Source organism: Gaeumannomyces tritici (assembly GCF_000145635.1).
Source record: "Gaeumannomyces tritici R3-111a-1 unplaced genomic scaffold supercont2.1, whole genome shotgun sequence".
Lineage (NCBI taxonomy): Eukaryota > Fungi > Ascomycota > Sordariomycetes > Magnaporthales > Magnaporthaceae > Gaeumannomyces > Gaeumannomyces tritici.
The window spans coordinates 1,511,388-1,527,332 of record NW_008804545.1 but is presented as its reverse complement, the minus strand read 5'-3'; the positions used below and the strand labels follow the sequence as shown (position 1 = coordinate 1,527,332).

General features: G+C 59.3%; 4 protein-coding genes across 4 annotated transcripts; 3 read left to right on the top strand and 1 right to left on the bottom strand.

Moving 5' to 3' along the window:
- Positions 1-780: 780 nt before the first annotated feature.
- On the top strand, positions 781-1,092 carry GGTG_00474 (hypothetical protein; the record flags this gene model as incomplete). Its single annotated transcript, XM_009218220.1, has 1 exon — positions 781-1,092. One exon carries the CDS (start codon positions 781-783, stop codon positions 1,090-1,092), a length of 312 nt encoding a protein of 103 aa, XP_009216484.1.
- A 2,692-nt stretch (positions 1,093-3,784) lies between these two features.
- Positions 3,785-4,290, top strand: GGTG_00473 (hypothetical protein; the record flags this gene model as incomplete). Its single annotated transcript, XM_009218219.1, has 2 exons — positions 3,785-3,893; positions 4,053-4,290. Exons 1-2 carry the CDS (start codon positions 3,799-3,801, stop codon positions 4,288-4,290), a joined length of 333 nt encoding a protein of 110 aa, XP_009216483.1. The 5' UTR covers positions 3,785-3,798.
- A 2,077-nt stretch (positions 4,291-6,367) lies between these two features.
- Positions 6,368-10,659, top strand: GGTG_00472 (hypothetical protein). Its single transcript, XM_009218218.1, has 2 exons — positions 6,368-7,104; positions 7,194-10,659. The coding sequence occupies exons 1-2, from the start codon at positions 7,022-7,024 to the stop codon at positions 10,357-10,359; spliced, it is 3,249 nt and encodes a 1,082-aa protein (XP_009216482.1). The 5' UTR covers positions 6,368-7,021; the 3' UTR covers positions 10,360-10,659.
- On the bottom strand, positions 10,422-15,131 carry GGTG_00471 (hypothetical protein). The gene is made up of 4 exons (XM_009218217.1): positions 13,929-15,131; positions 13,572-13,831; positions 12,379-13,501; positions 10,422-12,297 (listed from the first exon to the last, which is right to left on the bottom strand). Exons 1-4 carry the CDS (start codon positions 14,800-14,802, stop codon positions 11,120-11,122), a joined length of 3,435 nt encoding a protein of 1,144 aa, XP_009216481.1. The 5' UTR covers positions 14,803-15,131; the 3' UTR covers positions 10,422-11,119.
- Between the last annotated feature and the right edge of the window lie 814 nt (positions 15,132-15,945).

The window sequence follows — 15,945 nt, the reverse complement described above, 5'->3', positions numbered from 1 at the left end:
CCCCCCCCCCCCCCCNCCCCCCCCCCCTTTCGAGGCCCAAAGGTCGGGGCCCGCAGAGCCGCATGGACTTTGCTTGCTACGGGGAAGCTCTGCTCTTGCGTCCAACTCGTGCCTTTCGCCTCCCCAGGCACGCAGAATCGCGCCGCGTGCTACGATGGACGGGCTTGATTTCCTGCTGTTTGGGGTTAGGATCTTGCGTGCCCAACGTGCTGTTCTTGTGTGATTCTGGGTCTTTTTTTTGCTCGATATCGGAATGCGCCGCCAGCCGCCGATGGTAACTGAACAGGGCGGTCTTGGGAACTGTGCGCCTCGATTGTCTTTCTTTGGTAGTTACTTTCCGTCCTTTTCCCTCCCTTTCCTCACAAGAGGCTCATATACCTCCTTACCAGGCCTATAACACATGCATCTCTATTGCAGTAACAACCAGCAGGTGCTGTTTCTTAGGCCGGGCCTGGTTGTATGGTTGGCCAGCCTCAAGTGCAATAGGTGGCCATTAACATGATAATGAGAAAACTCAAAGCAATATGATGGACAAGAAAGAAATAAAAACACACGCCCCTTCTGCGCCTGCCCTCACCGCAAGTTGTATGTGTGCCGGATCACAAGAACCCACAAGTCACCTCGGAGGTGCGAACCACGGCGTGCGCCCAGCTCGGCGGCCATCAAGCCCGTGGTGCGATAGCCGGTGTCGTCGCAGCCGCCCTTCCGCCCGGATTAAAGGGTGGGTGCGCGCAGCCAGGCAAGAGCCGCAGAGAGCTGTCGGTAGGTCGGACAGAGCAAATGGGGGAGGAGGCAGAGAGGCACCCCATCGAAGCGTGGGACCGCGTTGTTCTACCACTCTCTCTGTGTTCGGACGAAAAAGGGGCAAATCAGACTCGCGGGATACACTCCGTCACCGTGACGACCAAGGAGCACGGCGTCGAGGCGGATCTTCTCCTTTCCACGTGGGTCCTTGCGGAGGGTTTCTCGCCCCATGCCTGTGTATGCAGGCCGTGTTCAACGTTCGGTCTCCCCATTCTCCAGCACAACGGCACCGAGACACGGTGTACTCGGCCGGGGTCGTCCAGGGCTGTTCCGTCTCTGGGGCTATGATCTGCCGATGATCATGCCTCTAGCTTCTCGCCCGTGCTAGCGAGGACGACATATGGATCGGGTCATGGCTCCGCTGGTCGCTAAGAGGGCCGTCACGCCCCCAAGGCCGCATCGGCCGGGAGTCGTGGAAGGAGGCGGTGATGAAGTGGCCGAGGCTGTCACCGTAGTTTTGAATTGCTATGGACATCGCAAGACGGACACTAGGTAGACAAGTCCGCGACTGGGGGATTCTCCTCCTCTTGTCTAAAGCGTCATAGGATGGGGCGAGTCATTTCCCGGTGGTGAGCAGCTCCAGTCAGTGGTAGCCGGGGCCACAACACCAGCTAGAGGCTGAGGCAACGAAAAAAAAGAAAAAAAACGCTCATCCAGTGTGCAGCCTCACTTTGCGGATTGCCCACTGATATTGTGACATGAAGTTGTTGTTTTGGAGAGTAGACTCGGTAACCGAGCACGGTGGATACGCTCGCTAAAACATTGGCATCTAGCAACAGCCTTGCCGCCCATGGCCTTGTGCGCTGGCAGCTCCGAGATTCACACGCTCGGCGAGACTTGCGGTGTTAATGCTCACTGGGAGTCCCTCAAGCTGGGATTCCATTGGAGAGAAAATTTTGCACACCGACGTGAGGGGAGTGGGAGCGTGATGAGAGGTGTTGGAGCGCAAGGCGTGTGACGGAGGCCTGCAGCGAGTCTCGCTCTCCTTCTTTTTTTTTCTCTTTCCTACACGCTTTAGCGTCGCTCCCCATGCTGTCGTCTTGATATGGCAAGGCGAACACTGTCTCCGCTTCTCCTTCCTCGTCGCCACCAGTCCATCAAGCGTCGCACGGCATCAGAGGCGGCCAGAAGGGGGGGCGTGTTGCCTCTCATACCCGCAGATGGCATGCCGGCGAATACATGCATTCGACTTCACCTCCTACCATTCTGCAGCCCTCTTGCTATCTCTCTAGCGAGGTCTTACCCTTCCAACGCGTCTTGAGTCCCGACATTCTACCATGCCGTGTAGCCACCATGAGACTCCGGAAAAGGCGATCTGGATATCATGAGCTCGCCACCGTCGTCTCGTATTAATCCTCCGACTCTTGGGCGTCGTGTGGGCTAGGAGCGTTATGCATGTCTTGTGTCTCCCGGGCTCGCCGGTGAACCCAGCACATGAGAGGGCGTCATCGAGCAGAACTGTCTCCTGGACCGCACGCAGTGCAGGGAGCTGTGTGCTTGTGCAGGATAACCTGCCTGTTTGCCCTGAGGGGTCTCCCTCACTGTACAGCCTACTTTTGATGGCCTTTCAAAATCATGACGGGCATTTTTCCCGTTGCGGTTTCTACCTTTTTTCTTGATCCACGGAAACCAATATCGACGGGCACTTGCATTGGCCATTCATAATGCTTCAGCTGAACAGCCTATAAGTTGTGGACACACTCGCATGCGACTCACAAAATACGAAAAGAGACGCTCTTTGGTCCAGAAAAGGCCCACGGTGTGGCTGGGGATGGAACGTGTACGACGATTGGGCAGCAATCCCATGTAGAGGCGGCATGACCTGCGATAAAACAAAACAGAAGTCAATAATGAACGAGAGAAAAAAAGAAGAAAAAAAAGCACACAGTCCGCAATGACAAATGCGGTCCGCTGGCGTCCTGTAGGGTGCTTGCAGAAGCAGGTTTGGCCGTTGCATTTCGACTGGCTCGCATCGACCTTCCCGGGGAGGCTTGGGCCGCAGCAGCAGCAGGCGTCCGTCGAATTGGTCCTCAGGTTCTAGACGTTCTGGATTCCGGCGCTCGCAAGAAGCGGTGAGCGAACAAAGCCTGGAAGTGTGGTGGTGTTGGGAGGTGAAGGGGAGCGGGATCACACCCACTAGTCTAAAAGGAGGGTGTATGCATCCCCACCCCCTAGCGAGCCCGTTGATTTGCAAGGCTGAGAGTGGTCCGACCCTACTACATACGCAGTAGTGCACTCCCACCCATGCCTGCCACCCTACTTGCGTCTCGCACAATCTAGCCCACATGCGATTTGCAGTCCCAGCCAGAAAAAAAAATCCGGGTGAAGCAAGCCTCGTCGTAGCCACCGGCCTATCAGCGTCGGGGTCTCCTCTGGGAGACGCGGAACGCTCGTCCGAGGCGGGAGGGCTCCACTGGCTGCTTTGCTATTGATGCCCGCCGCATGCGCCGCGAGATGCCGTTGAGCCAGCCACTTTTTTTTTTTTTNTTTTTTTTCTTTTTAATCGCTTTCGTATCTTCCTAGCACCCTGACGGGCTGCCAATGACAGACTTGCATTTATACCATATATTTAGGCACACACATCCATAAAGGACACATGCCGCTTGGCACAGTAGACGAAGCACGGAGATAGAATGGCGGACAGTATCAATCCATTCATCCGCCATGTGCTGCTGCAATGAGCGGCCCCCAAGAGGTGGCCGCATGGCCTAGTACCTGGGCATCCGGCCTCCATCCGTCATTGGTTGGTGGAAAGGCACGCGTTCGACTCTTGGCCTGTGTGTCGATATGCAGAGCACACACTTTGACTCTCGGCGGCGGCGAGGGGGATAAAAAGGAGGAGGGAGGGAGGGGCCGTGGCAAAGGTCGTGGCACACGTGCCCTAGGCTGGGGGTGTCTAGAAGAGGGTTCCTTTTTTGTGGTGATGGCTTTTGCCCTCATCTCGGTCCCGCGGGCACTTGCAGACGCGGCGACTGTCACTTGCGGTTGATCCCCATGCACCCGTGTCCGCTCGCTCGTCGGAACGAGGGAGGGGACAGCGGCATGAGGGATGGGAGGAGCGGGCGAGCACGAGCAGGAGAGCAGGAGACGTATGTGCGCGCGCAAGACAGACAGGAGGAGGGCAGGCCAACGCATCTTGCGTCTGGGACTCCACGAGCCGCTTGGGCGAGTGACTGCCTGCAACTACAGCCCTTCAACCTCATTCGTTTTGCTTGAACGGGGTCCCCTCCGCCAGCTTACCTTTTCAGCGCCCTGACCGATCTGCGGGCGAATCGGAGGCGCTATGCGAGACAGGGCGGATGGCCATTGGCGGCGGTCTGGGTCCCCGCACCACGAGCTGCGCCGACGCCCGGCTGCAGTGGCAGGAGGAGAGTTTACGGCGGTGGAGGTGGTGGAGGTGGTGGAGGTGGGGAGGGAAACCAAACCCCCAGCGCCGTGCTGAGCCGTCTCGAATATTCTCGCGGTGGGCGTGGCCCATCCAAGTGAGGGTCGGAGGAACGGAGGAGGGGGGGGGGGGCCATGACGTCTCCGAATCAGACGCCGTAAGTACGTGCATGGCGGGGGCATACGATGAGAGTGACGAGAGGCGATGCTGTGCATGCCTTGGCTGGGCCGGATGCAGCGAGACCTATCCCCATTTCCGATCAATGTGCCAATTGGAGTGGGAAAGGAGGGCGTCCTGCACACCTTGTCGCCGCCACCACGGTGTCGTAAGACGTTAGATTGGCAAGACCGGTAGAGTGGCACAGCCGTGGGTGGGTGGTTGTTGCTGTTCGAGGTCGCGATGTTTTTTTGTTTTTTTGTTGGTGGTTCTGGCCGCTGCGGATTGCAGCTTCTGATTCAAGGGGGCGGGCGCCGCACCGCTCTAAAACGAATGGGCCAGACAGGCGACCTTTCTGCTTACTACGGCGCTGATATCCTGCCAAGGCTGGCTAGCCCCAGCAGGTGGGTGATGAGTGCTTCAGCAATGGACAAAGCAAAACTGCTTCCATTCCTGCTTCATTTTCCGAGGCTGACTGTTCGGGAATAGACATAAACACCAATTGCCATCGGCCACGATCTCCGCTGGCCGTGAGGAGCTTGGAGGGCGTGCTGTGCCTGGCCGGCAAGCGTGGATTGAGCGGTGACATTTCATTGCGCTCCAACCAGAGTGTCGGGGATATTTTTATTTGTCTTACATGTTTCGTTTCTTTTCTTTTTTTTTTTACTTCCCCATCATGACGGCGGGTCTGTCGTTTGTGAGGCTGCCCCTCCACCTTTTGACACTTGACAAACAGAAACGGCGCTGAGACGACGTTACCCCTCCTTGGTTTGGCGTCACCCGGGCTCCTAGAACCCTTGGGATCTCCACAGCTGCGCTCTTGGGGAGGGCGGTTTGCGCGTTCGCTTGTCTTGGAATCTGCCGAGGACTGGGTTGGGTTAAGTTCCACCCACCAAAAGGCGGCGTGGCAGCCAGCTTTTGGCGGCTTTTTTTTGGGGTGTGTCAAAAGTGTGTGAATCACCAGGTCGGGTTGCCCTACCGAGCATGATGTTCTCCGAAGAAGGGCGGCACAACGGAGGATTGGAAGAGGGTAGCCGTTCGTGCCATGGCCTGCGGGCTCCTTGTGATTAACAGCGGATCATATCGCGACCCAGGCGAGGTACGGTCTGGTTTGTACTAGCAGAGGCTCAGAGGGTACCAGCAGAGGGCACCAGCAGAGGGCAGGCCAAGGTTGCCGAGTGATGTCGGACGAGGAACGCCTTCTCGGACGGTTGATGCGTTACAAGGGAATTGTTGACACGGCCGAACAATGGAAGTCGGCGAATACAATCATCTCCCCTCCCGCCCTCGCCTCTTTTGGTGGGCCGCATCTGCATCCACAGGACGGCCACTCGACCAGCACAGACGGCTGCACTGTATGCGCACCGCTTGCCCGACTACCCCATCACGGGCGCGGTAGCCTAGCAACTCCCCAGAACAACTCCCTGGGCATCAATCAAGGTCGTACATGGTGAAATGAGAAGAGAACAAAAACTCCAGCTATATCGTCGAAACCCGACAGATACCAAGGTGCACGAATCAGCGAGTACGTCCTTTTCTCCCGCCCGGTCGAGGTGGGGTACGCATGATCACCGTCGCCGCTCGGCATTGATTGCCGGTGGGCTTGGGCAATACGTAAACGGAGGACCGCTCCCCCAGTCTCTCCCATGGTGGGCTGGGGCTGGCGTGGCCTGGGCCATGATACTGTTCTCTTGTCCTGGTCTGCCCTGCGCCTCACGCCTGGAGCTTGGTGCAAGTTCAGGGTGGACAACCGCCGCGCCCGCATCCCAACTAGGACGGGACATGCATGTACACAACGTGCTGCGTGCAGTACCTACCAGGTACAGCATAGACTGTCCAAAGTGTCCATGTACTACTAGCCGTGCCTTGTGCGCCTTCTACACCGGATCCAAAAAGATCGATCGGTTCAAGGAGCGCGAGGTGGCTCCCTGGGTCGGTACGTAGCCAAGCGCCGAGATATAACCCGGCGAGAAGCCCCTTCCTTCACCCCCCCTCTCCCGCTCTCCGTTTCAACTCGTCCAGCTGGGCAGGAAATGTGGACCAAAATAGAGAGGCAGTCACTTGCGTCTGTCGGTTTTCTGCCTCTCTTTCCTTCTTACTCTCCCGTTTGATTCTTCCGCCACGTCCTCTTCAATCCTTTCACCGTCACCCTTCCTCGTCCCGTCTTCTCCCAGCTTATATATACCCCGCCTCTTCCCAATCGTACCGTTCCCACCACCCTCAGTCCGCAGCTGCATACGTGCTTGGAAGCAGACACTGAGAACGGAAGGAGCGCTGCACAGTGCACAGTGCAAACCACCACTGCACAGCCCCCCACCCGCACCACTTTCACCCCTGAGACCACCTAGGCCCTAGTCGCTGCCCGACCCGCGCAGAGTAATCAATGAGCTGCTGCTAGCGGGGATCCCACCCATCACAGCCTCAACTGGCACTGCCGCTCAAGTCCATAAGACGTTGGAAAACGCCGGCCCCGGCGTCCCTAGCGGCATTCCTCGACCTTCCTCGACCAATTCTACTTTCGGCTTTTCGAGCTTCGACCTGCCATGTTTCCCACCAACTGAACCCGGGTGTGACAAAGGCAAACGAACGAACTCGTCGAGGGGCAACACCCCCCACTACTAGCGTCCACGGTCGATATCTGGGGCACCTCGCGGCCCCCTCGCAACACTGATCGTCATGGTCGAGTCGGCCAACGTCCGCGGCGGCCTGAACACGGGCCATTGGGCCGGCTCCCTCCCTCGGGCCAAAACGCCCCAACCGTAAGACTTGTATTCCGCTTTCCCCGACTTCTTTTTTTGCTGGTTTCTTGTGGCTGATAATCGACTGGTGTGTCGTTGTGTTTGCCTAGATTCGAAAGCGTGCCCACCCCTATCCGTGCGAACCAGTCGTCCAAACTCGACCGCCAGGTTCCCCGGACTTTTGATCTTCAGTTGCTCCCACCACACCGCTACCCCCCGCCGCCGAGTGTCGAAGACGAGGCCCAGTCGCTGGCCAAAGAGCTCAGTGGCCCCGTCTCCTCGGTCGTGTCGTCCGAAGACGAGCCCATAAACCGCGGCGAATTGGACCAGCATCCGATTCTGGAGGCGGTCAATGGCCAAGATGACAGCGCCAGCAGCCCCGACAGCCCTGACATCCCCGAGTGGAGGTTTGTCCATGTGCCGACGTCTGGCAGCGATGGCAACGACAAGACCGTCAAGGCGAAGCCCGCCTACGAGGCCAACACATGCCGCAAGTTCACCATGCCACTGCGGACTACAGATAAACCGGCAGAAAAACCAACAGATAAACCGGCCGACAAGCTGGCCGACAAGCTGGCCGAGAAGCCGGCCGAGAAGCAGCCCGATAGGCAGGACGATAGGCAGGGTAGGCTAGGCGGCAGACTGGGCGATACGCTGGGCGACAAGCAGGAGGAGGACTACCGGAGCAAAAGCCGAAGGCGACGAAGCGAATTGCCTCGCATCGAGACCGACTTTGCTGGCGGCATCCCCCCTCCGCGCTCCTCCCGAACTCCCGGTCCCACCTCCTCCCGCACCCCAGCCAGATCGCCGTCCCCATCGAGGGACCGTGACAGGAACAAGTCCATGGGCCGTTCAAGAGCCCGCTCCAGAGCATCGCCCCCATTAATTCACAGAACAAAATCCAGCGCTCAGATAGACCAGGAGCCTCTGGACTACTTTGGAAAGCAAGAGTCACGTGGACCTCCTGGTGATGGGTACTTGTCGCCGGCCCCTTCCGTCATAAAGCACTCGACCAAAGGGCGGGATAGGGCCTATGTCGACTTCAACCCCAGCAGCGCTGGCGGTGAATCGCGCCGTCGGTCCAACACAGTCAGCAGGCCAGCAAATGATGACCACAGCGGGGGACGGAGTGCCATCGGACTTGACCGGCTGCGCTGCCCTTCAGAAGACGTTCCAATGCACAGGCGCTCGGCTAGTGCCATTGACATACCAAAAGACTACCGGAGGCCTTTGGATCGGGATCGGGAAAAAGATCGCGACCGAGAGCGTGACCGGGATCGCGATAGGGATCGCGACCGGGACCGGGATCGAGACCGTGATCGTGACCGAGAACGGGAACGAGACCGCGATCGCGATGGCAAAAGGCACGGAACCCGCTACTACCATGGCGAAGTCTCGAGCTCGCGATCCGATAGGAGGTCCTCACCTCCATCACGCCGTCACTCTCAGCGTCAGAAGTCAACAAGGGACGATTCGGGATACAGAAGTCAGCGCTCCCCACAGACACGGACCCATAGCGACTCCTCGAGCGACGAGTTTTCTGCGGTTTCGCGCCGTTCGGCCTGGGACGCCCGCGAACGACGCAAGTCCTTCATCGGGCAGGCCGACCAGAACTACCTCCTTGGCCCAGACTCCAGCCGGTCACACGCAAATGGGAGAACGGGCGGCGGCGTCTCAAGGCGAGGTACCCCTCTGCCCTCGCCAAGGGCGTCTACTTCGGCGGTTGGGGCTACTTCTGCTCTTCCGAGCCCTCGATCCTCGACGAGCTTCCCAATCCCCGAGGAGACCATCATCCGGCCCAGCGAGGAGCACCTCCTTGTCCCTCCTGCGTCCCCCTTATCCCCCACCAAACCATCGCTCAGCGGGGCTTTCCTTGCGGTACCAGCCGAAGCTGAACCGCCACGACGTCCAGAGTCGCGGTCGCAGTCTTATCGTCCCGAAACCTCTCGACGGCCCGAGTCCAGGGCGCAGCTTCGCACGTCGAGCTTTCCGCCCTCTATACCTCCCGTGGCTGCCGCCGCCGCCGCCGCCGGGGCGGCCGCTGTCGCTGCTGTTGCCAAGTCTTCCGCCGCGGTTTGGGATGCTGCGTCCCCAATCGACCGGAAGAAGACGCCTGCTCCACAGCCGACGCGTGAAGACTCGATCAGCTCGGACGGATCCCAGAACTACTGGCAACCACCCTCCTTGGTGCCCTCCACCTCGGGACACTCGGTACAGTCAGCCGTCTCCCTCGTTCAGGCTCCAACAGACAGGGACGACGGATCACTGCCGATTTGCAACCGCCGGGAGCCACAGGCTGGCTTTAGCGACTGGATAACGCTCCCCCTCGCTCCCACATTCAACATCTGCCCCAGCTGCTACAAAGGCATTTTCGCAGACACCGAGTTTGCGCATTCTTTCGTCTCCGCGCCCTACCGCCCGTCAGACCGGCCCATAGCGTGCGACATGGGAACGTCGGCCTGGTACCACGAAGCCTGGGTCTTGATAAAGAGACACCGACTTCCCAACCTGCAGCTGATCCAAAAGATGGCCGTGAGCGCCGGCAAGCACCAGCCGTGCACCGGTAACCAGACCGCAACGCGCGTGTGGATGACAGTCCGGCGCCCTGGGAACGGCGAGCCCGTGGAGAACTTTACAGCATGTCTGCCCTGCGCCGAAGCAGTGCATATACTGTTCCCGAACCTGGCCGGAGTCTTCCAGCCACTCGGCCTGAAAGCCGAGCCGACTCACTCCACTTGTTCGCTCGACTGCGCGCCAACACGAAGAAAGTGGTTTGGGCGTTACCTGGACCAGTTTGAGCAAGTGTCCGAGGACGCACTTAAACGCGGCTCGGCTCCGGACATGCGGCAGCTCTGTTCGAGGCTGAAGCGCGTCACCGAGGTGATGTGCGCTCGCAGCCGGCAGCTGAAGGGCCGCGAGTGGTTCGTCATGAATTCGGTGCCCGAGATGACGGTCTGCAAGGTCTGCTACGATGACGCGGTGGTCCCGGAGCTGGACCTCATGAACCCGGTGGCCATAGACTTCCTCTCCCACCCAGTCTTTCTGAAACGGCCGCATACCTGCCAGCTCTACTCGGATCGCATGCGCGCCATCTTCCAGAAGGCATGCCGTACCCAGGACATGGGCCTCCTGGTCCAGAGAGTGAGCGAGAGGGCCGAGGTGGAAAAGGAGTGCAGGAACAAGCTGGCCGAGTACGAAGCCCGCAATGCGAGCTCGGGTGGCGTATATCAGCACAAGCTCGACTACTACACTAGGAGGTGGCAGAGGGTTGAGTGAGCATGATGTCGTCATTGTGTCATGATAACGAAAGCGACGACTACAGATTTCACGAGATTTCCCTTTTCTTATTGTATCAACATTCCATGGGAGAGATTTGGATCTTTTTTACACTGTTCCTATGAAGGTCCTGTGCATTTCTCAGCCAGATTTTTTTTTCTCAAGGTGGCTCGACGAAGGGTGGGCTTGAATAGAAGGAACAGACGTTTCACATGATAAATAAACACCACCTGCAATACCAGACAAAAAGACTAGACGCATCCATGTTGAATTCGCTCCGCGGCCACAGCAGCTTCCTACTGCAACCATGGCCTCCTCCATCTCGCATGCACGTCGGACGGGATGTCCCGGCCCCCCCCTCCAAGAAGATCTATCCATCCGATAGACAATCGGATGATTTTTGATTTGATGCCTTGCATATGTAACGTCAAGTGATGCTTGTCTTCTGCGGGCTGGTGGGATGCCGTCGTTGATTGGACGGCTTGCCGTCATAAATCATCTCCTCGACAGGTATCCCGGAAGGGCCTAAAGATGTGGTGGTGGCCTGATTGGGAATGATAAGAAAGAAACAACCACCCATTTTTAACTCTTTTTTTTTTCTTCTTTTTTTCGCGTCGCTGTTTCTGTTACATATCATCTACCCAAAGAAGTCGCTAGGCACCGTTTACAAGGCGATTGAAATCACAGCTTGCTCACACGCAGCATGATGGTGTATGATGCGCTTGTGCCTTTGTGCAGAGTGGCGCAAAGACCAAAGACCTCAACTCATGTCCATAACATCATCCCACCCACCCAGTCCATCCAGAGGCCCCAGCCCTCTGAACATGTCGTCGCCCAGGTCGAGGCCGCCGTCGAGACCGCCGACCGAGTTGGCCGATGAGCCGCCCAGGTTGAGGTCGCCACCGCCGAGGTCGAGCCCGACGCCGACTGAAGTGTCGAGCGACATGCCGTCGGCGCCTGCCGTGTTCTCGGCCGCGACTGCCGCGGCCGCGGCCGCCATGGCCGCATCTCCAGCCATCATGTCGTTGATGTCGCCGCCCTGTAGCATGCCGGCCGTGGCGGCAGCCGTGGCGGCGGCAGCCGCGGCGGCGACGGCGGCGTCCGACACGGCCATCTGCTCCTCGACGCGGCGGTGCAGGCGCACGACGGCTTCGGCCATGGCCGGATCGTGGCGCTGGATCTTCTTCCAGTCCTCGGCCTCGTAGCGCAGCGCCTGGCGGAGCGACATGAGGCGCTGCTGCTGGGGCGGCAGGGGCACGGGGGCCACGACGCCGCCGGCTGCGTCGAGCATGTTGTTCATTTGCTGATGTTGCTGCCGGGCCGCCGCCTCATCCGGCTGCTCGCCCGCGCCAGAGTCCGGCGCGCAGACTAGGGCACAGCAGACGTCGAGCGCGACGCCCTCGTTGCCTTGCACGGCCTGCTGCCGGAATTCGTCCAGCAAGAGACGCAACAGACCACGCGCCCGCATTAGCCGGAGGGCGACCAGCATCTGACGGTGCGTGTAGGGGGTTGGGGTCCGCTCGGGGTCGGGAGGCGCCAGGCTCCAAGACACGAGGCCCCTGAATGTGTGACGAACGGCCTGGTTGATGCCGCCGCCGGGCGTGCCCGTCCATTGATCGAGCTCGTTGTTATCGGCAGCCCCCGTACGCCTCGACACCGGGACTTGCGCCTTTAGGATACGGAGCAGCGGATCGATGTCCTGATTCTTCACATCCTGACGTTGGTATGTACGCAGTGCAAGATCGAGCGGCTTGGCGACCATGCATAGCACGGATGTGAGCATTGTGGATGCTTCATTGGAAATGGAACTGGGGGCGATGATAAGCTGTAGTATCCTGATGATGGCCTTTTGTTCTTCGGAACGATCGATCCAAAGATGGTTGCACAGATAAATAATTGCTGGCACCAGGGCCGGGAGAAGGAAGGTATCGACAAGATCTACAGCTTAGTCAGTGGCAATTCGCGGGGCGGGGCGGGGGAGTGTCTTGGGGAAATGGAAGAGACGCGAGAACAACTCACACTCCAAGCCGCTCTTAAGACTGTCCTCGGAGAGGCAGCCCGTACTGACGGCGAGTACGATATTGTAGAAGAGAGTGGGTATCAAGAGATAAAACTCCTGCGGCGGACACGCAGACATCAGCTCATCGCCTAGGCCACCAGCATCGCTATCGAAGAGACCATGAATCCACTTGTCGAGGTGGCTCTGCTCCTGCTCCGAGAGCTCGTCCAGGTGCAGGGCCATGTGCCCGCGACTTATCAGCTTAGCGATAAACGAGTCGGCGGACCTGGTGCCCAGGTCGGCGGCAGTGAGATTGTAGCGGTGGATAAAGGCCAACAGCAGGAGGAGGACGGATCCGAACTCCTCGTAGACGGGCTGGAATTCGCCCTGGTCCTCGTCGTATCTCCAGTTATCCAGAAGCTCGCAGAGTGGGGTTACTATGGTTGGCAACTTGTCAAAGAGCAGCAGCACGTCGAGATAGACGGGGTCTCTCGCTAGTTGATTACACAGCGTCTTCAAAGTCATGGTCTCCTTCATGTCGCATAGCTGGCCGAGCACCTCGACCAGGGCCTGGCTGATGGCGCCGACGTTGCCGTCGCACTTGTCGAGATTCCTGACCAGCTGGTGGGTCTTCTCTGGGTCTGCGAGGCACTCCTGCACCAGGTTGTCCTTGACGAGGCGGCCCTCGGGCGGCAGCGAGTTGATACAAGCCTCGTTAAGAATGGGTACGATGCGCGCCTCAGGAATGAGGCCATGCAAGCAGCAGGCGAAAAGGAAGTCCTCGCGTGTGCCTTCGGTCAGGGTGTTGCCGTTGCGGTTCGAGCTGACCAGGTACTCGGACATGTTGGGAAAGGTGGCCGAGCCAACCTGCCGAACCGCGTGCTCGACACAGGCCGCGGCGTTGAGGGGGTACAAAGGGGTGGCGGATGCGGCCAGGGATACCAGCAGTAGCGGCACCTTGTTCGTCAGGTAGGACCTCAGCACGTGCGCCGCCCTTTGTGGCTGTCGGGAGGTGGCCGCGTGGGCGATCATATCAAACGAGGCTAGTATTAGGTCAATAGCCATTTGCTGCAGGTTTCCCTGGAATCGGTTGTGTAGATAGTTGAATATGGCGACATCGTCCATGAGCGGACGACCGGCGAGCTGTGTTGTGGCGAACATGGCGTTAGCAGGTCCAAGATTCTCCCTGTCGGGTGGAGGATAGCCCACGCACAAGAGAGTTGACGTATATATAGAGACCGGCGCGTGTATGGCTGATGAGTATTTCGGGGAGAACCAGGTTCTCGGGCGGCACGGCCGAGTCGAGGAGGGCGTTCATCTCTCCCTGAGCGGCCTCTATAGCCTTGTCCACAGGCTCAAAGCCAGCCAAGGTCTCGGTCCTGAAGACTTCAAGGCGGGCAGCGATCTGCGCAGCGCTCTGTACCATGGACGGCACAAAATTGGCCAGGCTCTGCGAGAGCTCCTTGCGGGCGACTATGGCGGCAGGCAAACAGGATGCCCCGTCGGGTCAGGTCCACCTCGTCCAGAACAAACAAGCAAGCTGCCCCTGCTCAGCAAAACGACGACATACCTTTTGCCTCGACATGGCTTAATGACGAGAGCATGAGTTTGCTCTCGCAGAGGCCCAGTAGCAACATGACGAAGCCGGCGCGGGCCGACTCCATCTCCTGGAGCGGCAGGGAGTTCTGCAGCGGGCCCATGGGGTCGGCGGCGAAGGCGGCGGCGGCGGCAGTGAATAGGTTCATCCACCGGGCCATAACCCTTGCGATCTCGATGGCGTCTCGAACGCTTCTTATGCCAGAACCCTGAGCGATAGACTTGGTCAAGCGGTAGAAGGTGTGCTCCTCGGCCGCGTACGAGCTGCCCCATACCAGGGGCTGCTGCTTCTGGCGGCGCCGTCCATTATTCTTCCCACCAGCGTCATTGACCCCGCCGGTTAGTTTCTCGTCCTCGCCATCTTTGAGCGCCGGCATGCCAGCCCGGCTCTGGGTATGCGAGGTCGAGTAGCGGTACATGGCCTCGAGGATCGACAGGGCATCGACGAACTGGTGGGCCAGTAGAATCTGCAGGTATGGCGGTATGCGCGGGTCGAGGCAGTCCGAGTTTCCGGGGCGCGGGCGCAGGAAGACGTCGGCGACGGCGCGGGGCGGCAGCGGGTGCTTTGCGTACAGCAGCACCACGTACGAATCGAACGTCTCCGGGTCGAGGCGTGTGGCCAGGCAGCGCGACAGGAACAGCGTCCATTGCTCCATGGCCATGGTGGCGGGGGTCGTCGTCGCCGTCGTCGTCATTGTGGTGTCGCCGCCGCTCGGCGCGGATCCAACTGTTCCTGGCGCCGGTACTGGTGCCGGCGCCGGTGCCGTCTCGCCTCCACCTTTGTCTACCACTGATCCTCCTAGTCCTCCTACTCCTCTTCCCACTCCTCCTGTCGCGTCAGCCTCCATCGGCGGCTACCTACTAGCAGCGTCGCATCGGTCGGGGTCTCGTTGACGTTTCTCGCGTGACCCCTCGCTCGGCCGAAACTCGTTTGGTATGGATGCCGTCAAGGGAAACAGCGCAGCTGGGCCTTTGCTGGGCGCTGATGGGACGCAGTGGACGGATCTGGCCAATGGAGAGCGAAAGCGGCAGGCAACGAGGGAGCTCTCCCTTTGTGTCTTGCGACAAGTCACAGCTTCGTCTTCGGCACTGGCGAACCCACCCGAGGCGTCCGAGCGCAGGGCCGTCAGAATCAATTGACGCTTCAAAATCAACGGTCGCGGTGGGTGCGCGTCTGTCTCGGCTGACCGGGGTCCAGTGCTGCAGCAGAGGGCCAGGCAGGGGAGGAGCGTTCCGTCCAGCACGAAACCCCGGCCCAGGGCCCACTCACACTGCTGTCAAGTCGCGGAAGGGGCGTGCGTGGACCGCTGCCACACGCCTGCCTCTGGACCTTGGAAGCCACCGGCCACCGACACCAGACATCTCCACTCATACGCGCCGAATCCCGACCCTTCTGGCACCGACATATCCAGAAGATCGCGTACTCTCGACGACTGGCCTTGGCGGCTGGCTGGCCACTCCAAGCGCCGCCTTGCTCATTAGGTTGATCTAGACCGCGCATGCATGACAGTTGCATGTACATGCACAGGTACATGACCCACCCCATACTCCTCCTACTCCCACTGCCTATTCATCGTCACCCCTTGCCCACACTCGCAGCCGCTTTTGTCTTTACCTCTGCCTCACCAAAACACCCCACGCAGCAAACACGGCAGAAACACATTTATTTTTATCATGACATTTCTCTCCTGCACCACCTCTTGCCATCTTATATCCCCCCCTGTCCCATAATAAGCATTCTTCCCCTCGGTGTTCCCGACCAACGTCAATCCGGGCTAGTTCAGGAGGTCGCAAGCGCCATTCGAAGCAGGCTCGAAACAGACAGCATGCTTCCCGGCGCTATCATGGTTTCCCAGCCGCGTCTACAGCGGCGCTTGCGTCACCTTCCTTGGCTGCCCGCCACAAAAGAACTTGACGGGCTCGATCAGTTCAAGCGGGGCCTAAGGGGCCAGCGAGTGAGGCGAATCCATTCATTGGCCGCCGCCGCCGCC

What these genes read in the sequence shown, in the direction of transcription:
- GGTG_00471 (XM_009218217.1), bottom strand. Translation starts at nt 14,802, where the DNA reads ATGGAGGCTGACGCGACAGGAGGAGTGGGAAGAGGAGTAGGAGGACTA. An exon ending in ATATATACGTCAACTCTCTT is followed by an intron (nt 13,502 to 13,571) that starts GTGCGTGGGCTA and finishes GCCACAACACAG; the next exon opens with CTCGCCGGTCGTCCGCTCAT. An exon ending in TCTTAAGAGCGGCTTGGAGT is followed by an intron (nt 12,298 to 12,378) that starts GTGAGTTGTTCT and finishes ACTAAGCTGTAG; the next exon opens with ATCTTGTCGATACCTTCCTT.
- GGTG_00472 (XM_009218218.1), top strand. Translation starts at nt 7,022, where the DNA reads ATGGTCGAGTCGGCCAACGTCCGCGGCGGCCTGAACACGGGCCATTGG. An exon ending in CGGGCCAAAACGCCCCAACC is followed by an intron (nt 7,105 to 7,193) that starts GTAAGACTTGTA and finishes GTGTTTGCCTAG; the next exon opens with ATTCGAAAGCGTGCCCACCC.